This window comes from Rhinopithecus bieti, unplaced genomic scaffold (genome assembly GCF_001698545.2).
Source record: "Rhinopithecus bieti isolate Rb0 unplaced genomic scaffold, ASM169854v2 scaffold_5626, whole genome shotgun sequence".
NCBI lineage: Eukaryota > Metazoa > Chordata > Mammalia > Primates > Cercopithecidae > Rhinopithecus > Rhinopithecus bieti.
Window position 1 is genome coordinate 5,012,464 of NW_016805666.1, and position 15,108 is coordinate 5,027,571.

The 15,108-nt window shown below is 34.9% G+C and overlaps 1 protein-coding gene across 1 annotated transcript in view; it reads left to right on the forward strand.

The window, feature by feature from the left end:
- CCDC50 (coiled-coil domain containing 50) overlaps nt 1-15,108 on the forward strand; it is a 63,696-nt gene that overhangs the window by 37,787 nt on the left and 10,801 nt on the right. The window contains exons 5-6 of the mRNA XM_017873371.1: nt 5,115-5,232; nt 9,993-10,831. Of these exons, the coding sequence (XP_017728860.1) occupies nt 5,115-5,232; nt 9,993-10,831 (957 nt within the window). The remainder of the gene's footprint in view (nt 1-5,114; nt 5,233-9,992; nt 10,832-15,108) is intronic.

Sequence of the window (15,108 nt, forward strand, 5' to 3'; positions counted from 1 at the left end):
TTTAAACTTAGGTTTAAAATATATGTGAATTTGCAGCTATTTTAGGGAAAAACTTTTTTTTCCCTTAAATAAATATTAGCATGGCCAAACATGTCATGAAAAGTTTGTGGCACTAGTTTAACTATTTGAAGCCCTTTATAGCATAAACTGCTCAGGGTAAGCCTAGTAACCAATTCACATTAAAAAATGAATCTAGTATGAACTGTGGTACTTACACATAGCACTAGATTAGATTAGAATTTCATGTTCTAAAAGATTAGAATTAGATTAGAATTTCATGTTCTAAAAGAATATTTACACATTATTTGGTAATATTTACAGGCTAGATCAAACAACAATATCGTTTAGTTATTAAAAATTTTCCTGTGTCCTAAGTATTGTAAAAATAAATTTATATATATATATGACTAGAAAGGGAGATGAGAGAGAGATGGGAGGCTTCTTGTTGAGGTCTTCCTCTCTTCTTATTATAGTGATGTTTTTACATCCATAGAATTGGTATTTTCCTGTTTTATCAAACAACCCTTTTGGATTTATACCTGCCTTGACATCCCTACTGAGTTAGATGTTAATCGCTAGTTAATAAAGAAGTTTAGCAATTAAATGGAATGATTTTCTTTTTTTTCTTTCTGACAGTCATTTGATAGTCACATTTTTAAATCACCTTTGATTGTTTTTAAATTCCAGATTTCCTCTTTTTGAAATGCACTGCCATTGGAGGATAGAGGTGAAACGTTGAGAAGTAACCCTCTATCGCTTATATATGTGTATGATATAACCCTCTATCCCTTATGTGTTTATATGATATAACCCTCTATCCCTTATCTATTTATATGATATAACTCTCTATCCCTTATATATATATATTATATAACTCTATCCCTTATGTATTTATATAACTCTCTATCCCTTATATATGTATATGATATAACCCTCTATCCCTTATATATTTGTATGATATAACCCTCTATCCCTTATATATGTATATGATAAAACCCTCTATCCGTTATATATTTATGTAACTCTTTATCCCTTATATATTTATATGATATCCTTTATCCCTTATATATTTATATGATATAAATCGTATACAAGTTGAGCATCCAAAAATCCAAAATCTAAAATGTTCCAATGAACATTTTCTTTGAACATCATGTCTGTGCTTCAGAAAGTTTCAGATTTTGGAGCATTTCAGATTTTGGATTTTTGGATTAGGGATGCTCAACCTGTAAATGACAAAAATACCCCAAGGAACCCAACACCATGTTTCAGTTAACTTGTCATCTACTTGGGAAAGATGTGTGGGGATCCTCTGGGTGCCACTGCACCTTGTTTATATTAATGCTTCTCTTAAAGCCATGTTTTCAGGTCTTACATTATGCTAATTGTTTTACTGCAAGATAAGAACTTAAAGGATATTTACCATATATACCAATCCCCTAGTGCTTATAGCACTATTCTTTAAAGCTAAAGAGTTTGGCACAGGGCACATGTCTGGCCTACTGAAGGGAATCACTGCATCTATGTTTTCATTAAAATTACCTTTCTCTAGTATTCTAGAGATCCTTAACTATTTCCTTCCTTATGGTTATAGTTTCAAATTTTCCAGAGTTAGCTGAGCTTGGGTAACAGAAGGGAGAGGTGAGATACAATGGTAAACTCCCATTTCAATTCATGGGTTTACTAGGAAGTGTTCTATAGAACAGGATTATTTTTACATATCAGCCCAGAAGTCTATCTCGTTAATTAAAATATAACTAAAATGAGTTTAAAAGAGCTTAAGAGTTCATTTAGATTTGTTTTCCCAAGTTATATAGAACATTAATTATCTGAATTTTTTTAAAATGTGAACAGAAGCTTCTGTCATACATTTGGAAAATTATAGGTTACTGGAAGATAACAGGTTTTTTTTTTTCTTTTAAAGTTTTAAAATTTGCCAGTATGCATCTTGAAGAGTTAGATATGCTGCATGCTTTCTATTGAAAGTTGTCTGTTTTTTGGATAAAGTTTTGAGGCCAGTGTTCTCAGGAACAGGCTTGGAAAGTGTTGTTCTAGACTTACCATTAACAGGAAGGAAGCTGAGGACCAAGGAGATTGTTTATATCAAAGGTGACTAAGCTGGTTAGCTACATCCAAGTACTGTGACTGATAATTGCCATCTTCAGCTTGTTTCAGGAGGATTTACTTTATATTGAAATTATCTAACAAAACTCATTGCATAGTAATGTTGGAAAGCAGGGAGGAGAGCGGACTTGTGCTAAACCTCAGCTATAATATAGTGGCAGTTTTCCATTGAATTTTTGTCCTTGTCTTTCCTCAAACCTAGCAGACCTTTTCTTTCAAAAAAGAGCTGAGAGCTTAGAAGAGCAAAAAAGTGTGGGTGCTAAGGTGCATGACAGATTATGATTATTATTTTTTTGACTTGATTAAAAGCACTTTCTTTGACTAGCTAATGCATTATAAAGAAGGGGCATAATTCTTTTTTTCTCTCCTGGTTCTTTACACTGAGAGAGTGGTGTATTACTATGCTTCCATTAGGACTAAATTCAGTAGCAGGAGGGCAGTTATAAGCAATTATATGAATAGAACTCTGAATTTCTGAGACTTTGATAGAAAAACTATCCCCTAAATCTCAATGTTAAATTGAATCTCTTTTCTCTTACAGCTCAAGTTAGACATGATTTTAAGAGACACTGGGAGATAAATAGTCGCTACTAGTATCAATTTTGGGGAGAACTTCAATTCTTTATCTGTACAATGGAAAGTTTGAACTATTCAATCGTAAAGCCAGATGTCTTTGACTCCTTAATTTCTCATTTTAATAAAGCTGTGTCTACCGGGTCCGTGGAGCGTAGTTTATAATTTTTGCTGGAAGTTGGACCTGGTAATTTTCCTTTATGTTTTCCTCAGTTATAGTGGGGGAAATATTTGTTTACTGTAAAGCAAAACACTTAGGAAAATATAGTTCTGGTTGCTTAGTAAACATACAGCTCAAGGAAATGTTTACATTTCTTTCTACTTCTGTAGTAAACATTACAGAAATTTGGAAAATTCTTCTGTAACAAATAATAGTTTTTTGGAGAATAGGGTATCTGTCCCGTTCCTCTCTTCCTAATTGATACATTACTTTGTAAGATATTAAAGCTAAAGAATCTGGCACAGGGATTGGCACCTGGTAGACATAGTTGTTAAAATGATACATTAGGGAGTCAAAGACATTTGGCTTTTTTTAAGATTGAATAGTTCAAACTTTCCGTTGTACAGATAAAAAATTGAAGTTCCCCTCAAATTCATTTTAGTAGTGACTATTTCTCTCCCAGTGTCTCTTTAAACCATGTCTAACCTGAACTGGAAAAAAAAAATTAATTTTAGCTTTCAGATTTAGGAGATAGTTTTTCCATCAGTCTTAGAACTTCAGAGTTCTATTCATGAAAAGTATACCTGTGTTAAGTAGGATTATGATATCTTTTACCTCTCACTCTGAGTTGCAACATTTTGTGAGTGCCCACTTAAGTGTCTGACACTGTTGCATGGGTGTTTACATAGATTACTTATCAAAAAGTATGTATGTATGTGTCAGTTAAAAGTGTTCTAATGGTACATTTTAAGTTTGTATTTGGCATAAAGTCAGATTTGTAAGGCTATTTGGATGAATAGTAAAAAAACAGCTGAGGATATGGATAAATATTGCTAATTACCTAGATTGAGCATCCAGCTTGTTTCTGCATAGATGTGAAAAAAATTAATTCACTTAAATTTTCTTTTAAAACTGTATATTGCAATCTTAATGTATTTTTCATTTCCACCTATTCATAAAATTTGAAGAATAGTAATTCTTGCTTTAAATGAACATTAACGTTAACATTTAGTTCTTCTTGTATTCCTTATTATTGATAAATATAAAGACGTAAGTACCTCAAACTACCAATGACTGTTACTACCATTTGTACCAGTGAGTATCGTTCCCATATTTGTATGAGCCTTTAAGAATCTGATGATAGCTATAGACTTCTCTCCTTAAAAGTATCTATGAGCTTATAAGTTTATAGGCTATTTTATAGGGCTTTCATAGAAATCATCTTCAGATTCAGAACACTGTCACTCTGCAGCTCAAAACCTTTAGTAATCCTTCATCCCCTATGTTACAGACACCAGACTTCTTAAGATTGTCTAAAAGGAATTCCTGTGATCCAGCCTTAGACTGTTTTTTCTAGCCTCAGCTTTTTCTACAGCACTCCGTATCTCATGTTTTAATTGAACTACTGGCTGTTGCTTAGATAGGTGCCCATTAAAATGTTCACAGCTTTGCTGATGTTTCCTGTTTCGACTTTGCTTGTTGCAATTCAGTTCTCTGTTCAAAGCTGAACACAATGCAGAATCTTGTACTGATTGCTTTAAGCAAAAATCCTATTCCCTCTTTTGTACTCCCATGGACATTTTTTGAGGCATTTACAATTTAATTTTATTGTAGTTATTTATTTGTTTTTTTAAAAGTTTCTATGAAACTTTTGTTTTCATAAAAGATGAGAATCTTTTAGGGAACATTATGGAATGTTATTCATCATTCTGTGCCTCACAGTGCCTCTCAATAACTGCTAAAAATTTGCCTGGGGATGAACAGGTGGGAGACAGAAGGAGGACTGTTTTCTTTTTTTCAGTTAAGACAGTGGTATTCTAATGCAAAGTGAAATCAAAATCCCCGGAAGAGTTCTTTTCAATAGTTTCTAAATTAAATTATAATTATAAAGTTTTGTAGATCACTGCATCCTGCCCCATCTAGACTTACTGAATCATCAGCTTGAAAAAAGGACCCACAAATATGTATTTTTAAAATTCTGTTGCGTAACCTGCTTTAGGAAGTACTGAGTTTTGAATGTCTTTATATTGTATTAGATTTAAATTTCAATTTAAAAAAGGCTGTCTCACTTATCTAGATCATGTGCTACTCCTGTTGAGCAATCATCTGGCATTTGAAGATGTGAAATTAATGCCAGAAAGTCTAGAGAGCCATGGACAGAGCACATACAAACTTGGCAGTGGAATGTCACGCCCCACTGTATGGAGTTTGTTTGTTCTTCGGTAATGCATGTTTCCATTCTCTCTTGTCTTTACAGGACATAGCTCGCCTTTTGCAAGAGAAGGAGTTACAGGAAGAAAAAAAGAGAAAGAAACACTTTCCAGAGTTCCCAGCAGCCCGTGCTTATGCAGATAGTTACTATTGTGAAGATGGAGGTAACAATTCCTGCATCATGATCTATTCTATCCTTAGACTCAACCATAAAGCACTCCTTTAATTTTGTTCATGAAGTGACCTTAGGGATCTGGGAATGTTTCTCTTATCCCCTGGCACTGGGTACATTTAGATATGTGGCAGAATTCTATTTGAATCTAATAAATTCATGTTTTGTTTTGCTTTGTTTTGTTTTTGTTTTGTTTTTGAGATGGAGTCTTGCTCTGTCACCCAGGCTGGAGTGCAGTGGTGCTATCTCGGCTCACTGCAACCTCCGCCTCCAAGGCTCAAGCAGTTCTGCTCCCTCAGCCTCCCAGGTAGCTAGAATTACAGGCATGTACTGCCACGCATGGCTAATTTTTGTATTTTTAGTAGAGACGAGGTTTCACCATGTTGGCCAGGCTGGCCTTGAACTTCAGACCTCAAGTAATCCACCCGCATCAGCCTCCCAAAGTGGTGGGATTACAGATGTGAACCACTGCACCCGGCCTTATCTGTTCTTTAGTTGGACAACCAGAGCCACTTTCATGACTGCTCAAATTTGAATATGATTTTGTAAGAATTGGCATGCATTCTTTTAAACTTTAGCAACTTGGAATGCTTTATTATAATCTAAGCATATAAATGGGGTGTGGAAAATGGTGGATGAGTCTCTGGACTTAACCTTTCTCAAGAAGTCTGGGCAGTACTGTTTGAAGCAGGAAAGTGGTATGAAGAAAGAAGGTATACCATTCATCAGTTACTGGGTAACAAAGCTTTGTTCTGTGCTTTCTTGTCTTTTAAACCTAGGCCAATGGTTTAGCCTGCTGATGACAAACAATATTAAATTTTAAGATTTCCGTGTTCATTGTTTTTCTTTTAATCCTTTCTTTGCTATTTGATTACCATATAGTATGATTTCTGAGGGAGTGATTCCCACAGTTTTGCCTCTCTGGTGCCTGCTTTGCAGTGTGGTGGTGGTGATGGTGTGGTGGTGGCAGTTGTGGTGGTGATTATTTATCTTAAAAATGTGTTGGGAAACGAATATTTGCAAGTATTGTTGAGTCCTTCTCAAAGACCTGTCAAAGCAAAGACGTTCCTATAGTTTCAAGTGTCAGTATTTAATGAAATTCAGCTTGAGGACCAATACTTAGGATCGCAAGTGAACAAAACCTAAAGGCAACTTTTAGAGAGTAAGGAATTTAAGGTCAGTGATCCTAAAGGGCCTTGCAAACCAGTCATCAACTGCTTTTCTGTAATTCCATTATGAAAGGTAAGTGTGTGTTTCTCTGATGAGTAGAATGAAAGCAATGTATATGTAGGTGATGGGATTATTATAGTTTGAGTGTAATTTTGCCCAGTAACGTTTTTTGCTCTAAATTTACCATAATCAGTAGAGCTCAGCCTTTGTAGTAAGCAGGCTGATTCTCAATTTATTGCTTGATGTGTTCTTCCTCTGTATGTGAAACACTCATCTCTTTTTTGATAGCCATTTTCTTTTGCTGGTTTTCTGATGAATCTGTATGTTAATGTCATTTAAAAAGAAAACTTACTGCAACATTTTGCTGTGCTAAAGATCAGAAAGTAAAGTATTACTCTTCACCTTCAATTTAAATCTTAGAAATGTGGTCTGGTGTTTTCCCTTTTTTAAAATTCTGCTTTGGAGGTGTATTCACTCTAAACATTATTATTTTAAACTGTTCAGTCTATAAAAGCATTAAGATGCCAAGGAATTAAATGTATTAAAGTATTAATTTTAGCATTCCCCTCTTAAAGCCTTATACTGACTTGAATTAAGATCAAACCTGTCTTTTTGATCAGAGTACTGTCATCCCGATTTGTTTCTTTAGGGCAGGAGACTATGTTAAGAATTCATTGGTTTTTCAGGGACACATAAAAGCTTTTAAAAGTATTTTATATTTATTTTAGTTACTCTGATAAATTTGTGGTGAGTAGCATATATGCTTGTTTCTTTGGGGAGAGACAGACTTTGAGGGAGTATTGAGGAACAGGAAGTGGTGACCTCCCGAACATGTGCATGTAAATACTCAAATTTCTCTTGCCTCAGCTGTGGTGTTGGGAGATTATATATTGTTGAACATAGAGTCCTTATGAATATGCCCTTGTGTTAGACCAAGTTCAGTTCCACAGAAACCATATTACAATTCAGCTCTTATTTATAAAACAGTCCTTCGGTTCTTTGCAGTGGTCCTTTTCCAACACATCTGGGATATTCTTTCATTATACTTCTCTGTATGTCTTTGTATATCTATTTGATTTTTTGCCTCACTTGCATAGTAATCACAGTATATCATTACAGAAATGGTCAATTTTTTCAACTTTTATTTAACTCGAACTTTAATACATTATCTATTAGAATGATTATTTATAGATTTTCTACAAATTTAAAATTGTATTAAACATTTGTCAAATTTATATCAACTCTTAAATGACATATTATTTATTAGTGAATCCATGTTTTCTTTCAAAGTGTCTTACTGAAGTCATATTAGTGATTTTTTTTTTTTTAAGTCATGGTCTTTGGAGTCATAAGACTGTGGTTCAAGTCCTGTCCCCTCCTTAGAACAATATTTTAATGAAGTTATGTACTAAATAAAATGGAGATTATATAAAAGTAAATCCTTCATTTGGATGTTAAGAAGATCAAATAATGCAATTTTGGTAAAGTACTTATTGTTTATACATATATCAGTGTTATATGTGTATAATGTAATATTTCGTATATCTCTTATTTTGAAAGTCAAACATGGAGGCACACATATAAAATGCAGATATATATGTGTATAAATATATGTGTGTATTTGTGTGTGTGTGTATATATATGTATTATGTATATGCCAATACATAATACCTATATATGTTTTGGCAGTGAGGGAGTAAGTTATATTTGCCAGATAACTTGGTCTCAAGAAACAAGTCTCAATCCTCAACTGTATGAGGTTTTAAAGCATTCAGATAGATTCCTCACCTCATCTTTTTCTTTCCAAGATTTAAAGCTGTTACAACAAATTTATTATTAGAGAATAAATTTTTTCCAGTCAGCCCTGTAAAAATGTAGTAACAGCTCTGTAATAATTCTGCAACTTATTTCCTAAAACTATGAATATCAATTAACTATTTAGAAGGAATTAAAATCATAACATCAAAATTCATGTTAAAACCCATTTCTTTTTGTTTCTTTTGGGCTGGAAGGTGGGCTTCACGTGTGCAACTCGCGAGTGAGCCCATTTTTATTAACCCTGTAAACCATTGTTCCCTGGATGTGGTCATTAAGTAGCTGGTCTGTATTATATAACTTTACAGCAGTAGTCACTTGATTCTCATGTGGTCATGATAGACTTAAAATAATAGTTTATTTAAAAGAGCAGGTAATTTTTTTTATCACCGGATAATTCTTCTCTTTTGCTTTTGATTTTATGTAAAATATAAACTTAACCATAAATGATGAAGATAAATACTTGTACAGACTGTTTAGAAAACAGATTTTAATTTAGTATTGTCTTTGGAAGCAAGCTTTCTTTTCTTCTGGAAAGCTCAACAGGAAACAATTTGAGGTTTTTAATGGAAACTTACATCATTGGTACATTTAGCACATATCTCTTGCTGTATTCCTTTAACAGATTAATAATATCAAATCAAACAGTTTAAAGGAAAACATATAGTTTTTTACTTTCTTTATATCTCATCAACTTACAGCAGCTCTTTGATGCAGTTCAGCGAGTGGTTAATGCCATCACGGAATCTTAGCTATCATAGCAATTTTCCATGGAATTGGGATTTTTTTGTTATTTCCAAAATGTAGTAAAAGTTTTAGAAAATGTTAAATCAGTATATTCTTGTAAAGTGCATATGAATTGACTGCCTTTGTTTTCACATTATATTTGTGCCAGAAAACGACCTGAGAAAGCACTATATTTGTGCTGTTTTTGAAGTGTATGTTAAATTTGGGGACATATACTTAGCATATATTGTATTTTTATACAAATAATACAGTATCATACAGTTTTTTGAAATGTATTTAGGAAGCAACTCCTTTTTATATATTCCATCAAAGCAACCCTTTGAATTTTTTTCCTTTGCCAAGTTTCAACTAAGATTGGTAACAATTATCTAAAGATAACAGGGTCATGGACTCACTTAAAATTCTCATCTACTTGACCCTCTTTTACATTGAACTGTAATAGAGGGCTATTTTCTGAAGTGACTGGGTATGTTTGGCCACATAAAGTGGACAGATGGAGGAATATAAAAATCTGTGGATCATTCCTCTGAACTCGAGAAACTAGCAATATTCTGATACAGTTTTATTGACATTTCCAGTAAGAATATTTGAAAGCCTCTGTCTGAAATTACAAAGCTTAATTTTTTTGTTTTACAAGATTTCTCAACCTCTTTTTACTCTATATTAGTTTCAAATTGGTTTATAAATAGAACTTAATGTTCAATGGCTATAATTTTGTTATTGGCAAATATTAAAGTGTTGTTAGCTCTGCCTAATCATGATCAAGCTCTTCTTTCACATTTGTTTCACTTAATTTTAGTTTCTTACTATTTTGGCTGTATACCCAGAATTCTTTAGGTATGCATGAACTGTTTCAGTAATGCTCATCCCCTCTTCTCAATTTGTTAAGTTGCAAAAGCAGTTTTCTCCATTTTTAAAGTACCCTAAACTGGGGCCCAGACTCTCCCTTGTGTAATGAGTTCATACTCTCATTAAATTAATCTGCATTTTTATTTTTCACATCCCTCTGCCTCCACTCAGACCAACCAGGGTCAAGGAGGGCCAGGGAATTGGGTTCTGGATTCTCAAGACCTTGTAGACTCCAAAGAGATGGAAAGACTGTGAAGCAGAAGAAAGAGAAACCAGAACATCCACTGGAGAACTTGGAAGAGCCAGAACAACATCGTTCATCAGAGAGATCCCTGTCATCCTCTAGCTCTGGCAAAGAGAGGGACAAGCCCCAAATTAACAATGAGCAGCATGAAAGGAAACGGTCCGCTCAGGAGAGGCCCCGGAGACCTCTGCTTCCCACAATCAGTGGTGAAGTGTTTCTGAGCACTGAATGTGATGACTGGGAGGCTAAGAATAACCATCAGACTCGAAAGTGGGAAAAACAGTCTCAGCACCAAGATCGACTTTCACCCAAGTCCTCACAAAAAGCAGGGCTTCACAGCAAGGAAGTTGTATATGGGAGGGACCATGGGCAAGGTGAGCACAGAAAAAGGAGACACAGGCCCAGGACTCCTCCATTCTCAGAGAGTGAGGAGCAGCTCCACCTCCATGACCCAGGTAATAGAGGACAGTCTCGATGGAAGTCCTGGTATCATGTATATAACTACAAACCAATGAATTTAATAAGTGTCTTAAGCAGCCTTTCTTTCTCTCCAGTTTGTGCTCATGACTTTGAAATAAATCCTAGAGCAACATATTGTAAAAGGTATACACTTAATCTCAGATCTGTGAGAAGAAGGAAAATATTTGTAACTTTTCCCCTCTGTGAGAATGCACTGATTCCTTGGAGAGTTATTCCAGGCCCAGGCTCTATTAGAGGTACCCATTCCAGATGTGGTTCTTCATTTACTGAGACTGTGTATCAGAGATTCTGACACCAAATGAAAACTCCCGAATTTCTGGTTTTACTTCACTGAACCCAGAAGAGCTGATGAGCCTGTCTTGGTAGTGTTTGTCTAACCAAAAGGCCGAGAGAGCCGGAAATACTGTTACTTTTTAGGCCTCATCTTTCTCATTTGTAAAATGAGGAATTGGATAGGCAGTCTTCTAAGAAAGTGTTTTTCAAATAATATGCCTCAGTTCATTTTCATCAGAATCAGCTGTTAACTAAAAATGGAAATTTCTGGGTTTCACATATATTATCATCTCTGGAGTAAGGCCTGGCAGTTTGGACATGCTTTAGACGTGGAGGTGGATTCTTAGGACCTTAAAGTTTAAAGTCATTGCATTAAGTTACTTTTTATGCTCTAACTTTCTCCAGCTCTAACTCTACAGTTGGTGTTCTAAAGTACCGATACAGGTAAGTTATTGGTACCTATATAAGAATGAGGTAAATATTATAGATAAATCTCAAATTTCTGGCACCACTGAGGCTTAACTCTGAAGTCCATCATTGACACAGTAATGGCTCTATTTTCTATAAACTGCTGAGGTGGTGCTTTCCATGTGGCTGTAACACTAGGAATCATAGTACCAAGGAGCCAGTCGAGCCCTGTCTGTGGTCAGAGAACTTGTTTCTAGGTTGTAGATTCAGGTTAAGTTGGTTTTTCCTTTAATATTTCATATTAAAGGACTTGGCTATGCGGAAAATTAAAATTTAGTTCCAGAAGCCATTCTGAGTAGCTGCCACAAATATCCTTGTCTTCGGCTTTGTGCTTGGATTTCACCCAAAAAGATGGCTTTGTAAACAATTACAAACTAGATACACTTTTTTAGGGAGACACAAAGAGCTGTGGAAAAATAGAGGAAGGTGTGATATAATCTATCTTGAGTAGGTTCATGAGGAAATGACACCATTTTCAGGTTTAGAAAGACATTTTGGAGTTACAGAGGCGTGGGGGAAGTATGGAGGAAGAATGGTGATATACTGACCTCTACATTTCTGCTTCTGTGAATCTGACTTTCAGGAGTGCTCTGAGGGCTAGTTAGGCTTTATGGCTTTTAGTTACGCTCCAGGATATTTTAAGTAGGCTTAGGAAGCATGACACTAAACACTGACTCACAGGCCCCACTACTAGAATTGCAAATGTTTTGTTTTGTTTTTTATTTTGCCACCACAAGGGATTAAAAAACCATGTTACTAGGCAGATATTAAAATGGCTACAACATGAGCTGCTGTATTTCTATCATTTTATATTCAGCTTGCTTTTTACATTTTACCTTTCTAGCCCCTGTAGGCATTTGATTTTGTAACTTCCTGGAAAGTAGGTCGGAGGATTACATTAAAATATAATTACTAGGTAGTGGCATCTATTCTTGCTGTTGTAAAAGCACAATTCTTAAAGTTGTTAGGACAGGCCAAATTTACATTTAACTTAATAATGAAGAAACTAGTAGAATGACAAGCAGCTGGTTCTAAGAGCATTTGCGGAGCAGCATTAATAGAATCAGTTGAAAGGGAGTGCAAGATGAAATTTTAAATTAAGTATAACTATCTACAGGGCAATGGGTGTACCTAACCTTTCAGAGTTACTTCTCTGTTGGACTATAAATTCTTAACAGCTTATCATTTTCTGCAGGTTAACTTCTAAACTCATAGGGCCATAAAATATGTGCACTTTTCTGCTGTGAATTGTTAGTCAGATATGCTGTGGCATTCCCTAAATGTCAAACTGGCTTATTACAAATACTCCTACGTGATATCAAAAAGAATCTATCATTTTACCTTATTCCAAGCTCAGAATAAATTTATCTTCAGTATCAGTACTTTAAACAATTTTATTCTGTAAATTTATTTAAGACTGAAGTTTTGTGTTCATTTAGGGATGTTCTTGTGTTCTCCAACTGAAGGATGATGAATAGAAAAAAACAAGGAAGTGTTAAATTAAGATATATATGGAACTTGAAAATACCACTCACCCGCTTTTTTGAAAGCTAGTTTCCAGAGTCTGTTTAGGATACTGAGATGAGGGAAGCTAGTCTGTTAATTTCCTTCGTTAATTACATTAAAAAAAAATTTAGACATCTTTGTTTTCTTTAATGACGGCCTTACACTTTTCTGTGAGTTCTTTTTCTGTATCCTTACAAAAATTTTTATCACCTTGGGTCCAGAGGACACTGCAGAGAATGGGCATCCTGACAATGCAGAAATTTAGTATTCCAAGCTGTGGGGATTTTCTACTTAATGAGATTTACACATTCCAGTGATACATCAAGGGTTTAAATAAACCGTTTCCCCTCTAAATATTTGGAACTGAGAGATAATACCTCAGATTCTGACTCTTACTGAGTCATCATTCTCTTTTTAACTGCCAGAGGTTATAGTGTTATCACCCTGTCAAACTGAATTAGACTCTTCAATGGAATATTGCCTTTGGTAGAATTTAAAACAATGTGTCTTTAATGAAATTAAAAGTGAAAAATCTTCTTGGCTAATTCTGTGGTGTACTTAAGGAGGCGTAATAGTGGAGAAAATTTGGTCTCTTGAAATTTGAGCACTTCCCACTGTATTATTTCCCTGGATGGCAAAAGTGAAGGAGCTAGGCATGTTCCGTCATGATTAATTAAGCTTTGGGCTGCTTTTTGAAGTATCATTTTTTCTATACATTGGAACATGATATATATATAGCAGACTATTTGTCCACTGACAATGCCCAGTACTGAGTTCCATATCTAATTTCATTTTCTCTGAAATCTGCCTTCCTAGTTATGACTAAGCTAAATAACTCAGGGAGATTTATATTCTATTTCAGATGGTCCACTCTTGGGACTATGCCACTGTTTTTTGTTGTTGTTGTTGTTCTTGTTGTTGTTGTTGCTGTCCCAAACCACTTAGAAATCTAGATTAAGCCCAGCCCAGCATAAGACTCAGTGACTCTAGAGATGCTTTGAAGTGGTCTGTGCAGTCAGGTTCTGTTAGGTCTAAAGCTAAGAAAGCCGTGTTTACTAGTCTTTGAAGGAAATACAGATGTGTATGAGTCTGTGGCTTCTGAAGCCACAGAAGCCAGGTTGAAAGTTGTACAAAGATAGGCTTCACAAAATACTTATCTTCTCATCATTTGCCCAGTGTTTGCTTGTATTTTATTTTTTAAAAAATTAATAGCAAGTGAGTCAAGTGTGGTGAGGAATTTTGACAAAAAGCATTTTAATTTACGGTAATTTTAATGGATATAATACACTAAACAGGTGATGCCAATATTCATTGCTAGTAAGAATCAACTGGGGAGATTTAAAACAAACTTACCCAAGGACAGGGCACACCCAGGGTACTTAATTTAGAATCTGCGGGGGTTGGGGCAAATATTTTTATATGTATTCAAAGCACCCTCGTGATTTAAATATATAGCCCTGGTTGACAACCACTGGCATAAAGAGACAATCAGGAGTACATTTTCTTTGTCCTCTGAATAGTTAATGTACTGAAATGAACTGTTTCAGATGAATAATCTTGTTCACTGTGTTCAAAATTTTTATTAATTCTAAATATAATACACTGTCGAGTAAAATTTTAAGGCCAGAATTGCTTTATAGGAATAAAGTGGAATAGAACTCTGGTCATTGTGCTGTCAGTATAGCTCTGATGTTATATTTCCCTAAGATGTCACAGTGCCATCAGTCTGATCAAAGCTGTGGGGAAGATCTAAAGTGAGTGGGTTTATTTACTCTCAGAGCAAAAGCCATGGCAGGGCCACTGCTTGTCTGACAGGTATTATCACATGACTACCAGGTGCTGCTGTTTCTGCTCCCTCTGAAATAGTAAGTATGCAGACTGAGATAAATAGAAAGAAGCCTCTCCTCTCCTCCAGCCTTGACAGTGTAGCCTCTTTTAAACTCTGACTCTGTAATTTGCTTGTCTTTAAATTCTTTTTGTTTTCTATGACTTTTTTTTTTTCACTTTATATTTTTCCAGGGCCTCACTTGCAACTTCTTACATAATTTTCTGCTGTTGCAGAAACTATGTGAGAGGGGACTTTTTACCAGGCAGGCTTGGTTAGATATCGTTGTTTAAATGCATGCATTGTCTACATTGCCACTTCCTTTCCTAAGGCAAAAATATTTTTAATGCACCCCACACTGAATTCTGGAGTAGAGGTCATATTGTTAGCTACTAAAGAAAATGTCCTTTATCTTAAATTTCATAACTTTTCAGAAAACATCCTCAGTTGTTCTATTACATTGAGTTTTTTTTTTTTTTTTTTTTTTTTTT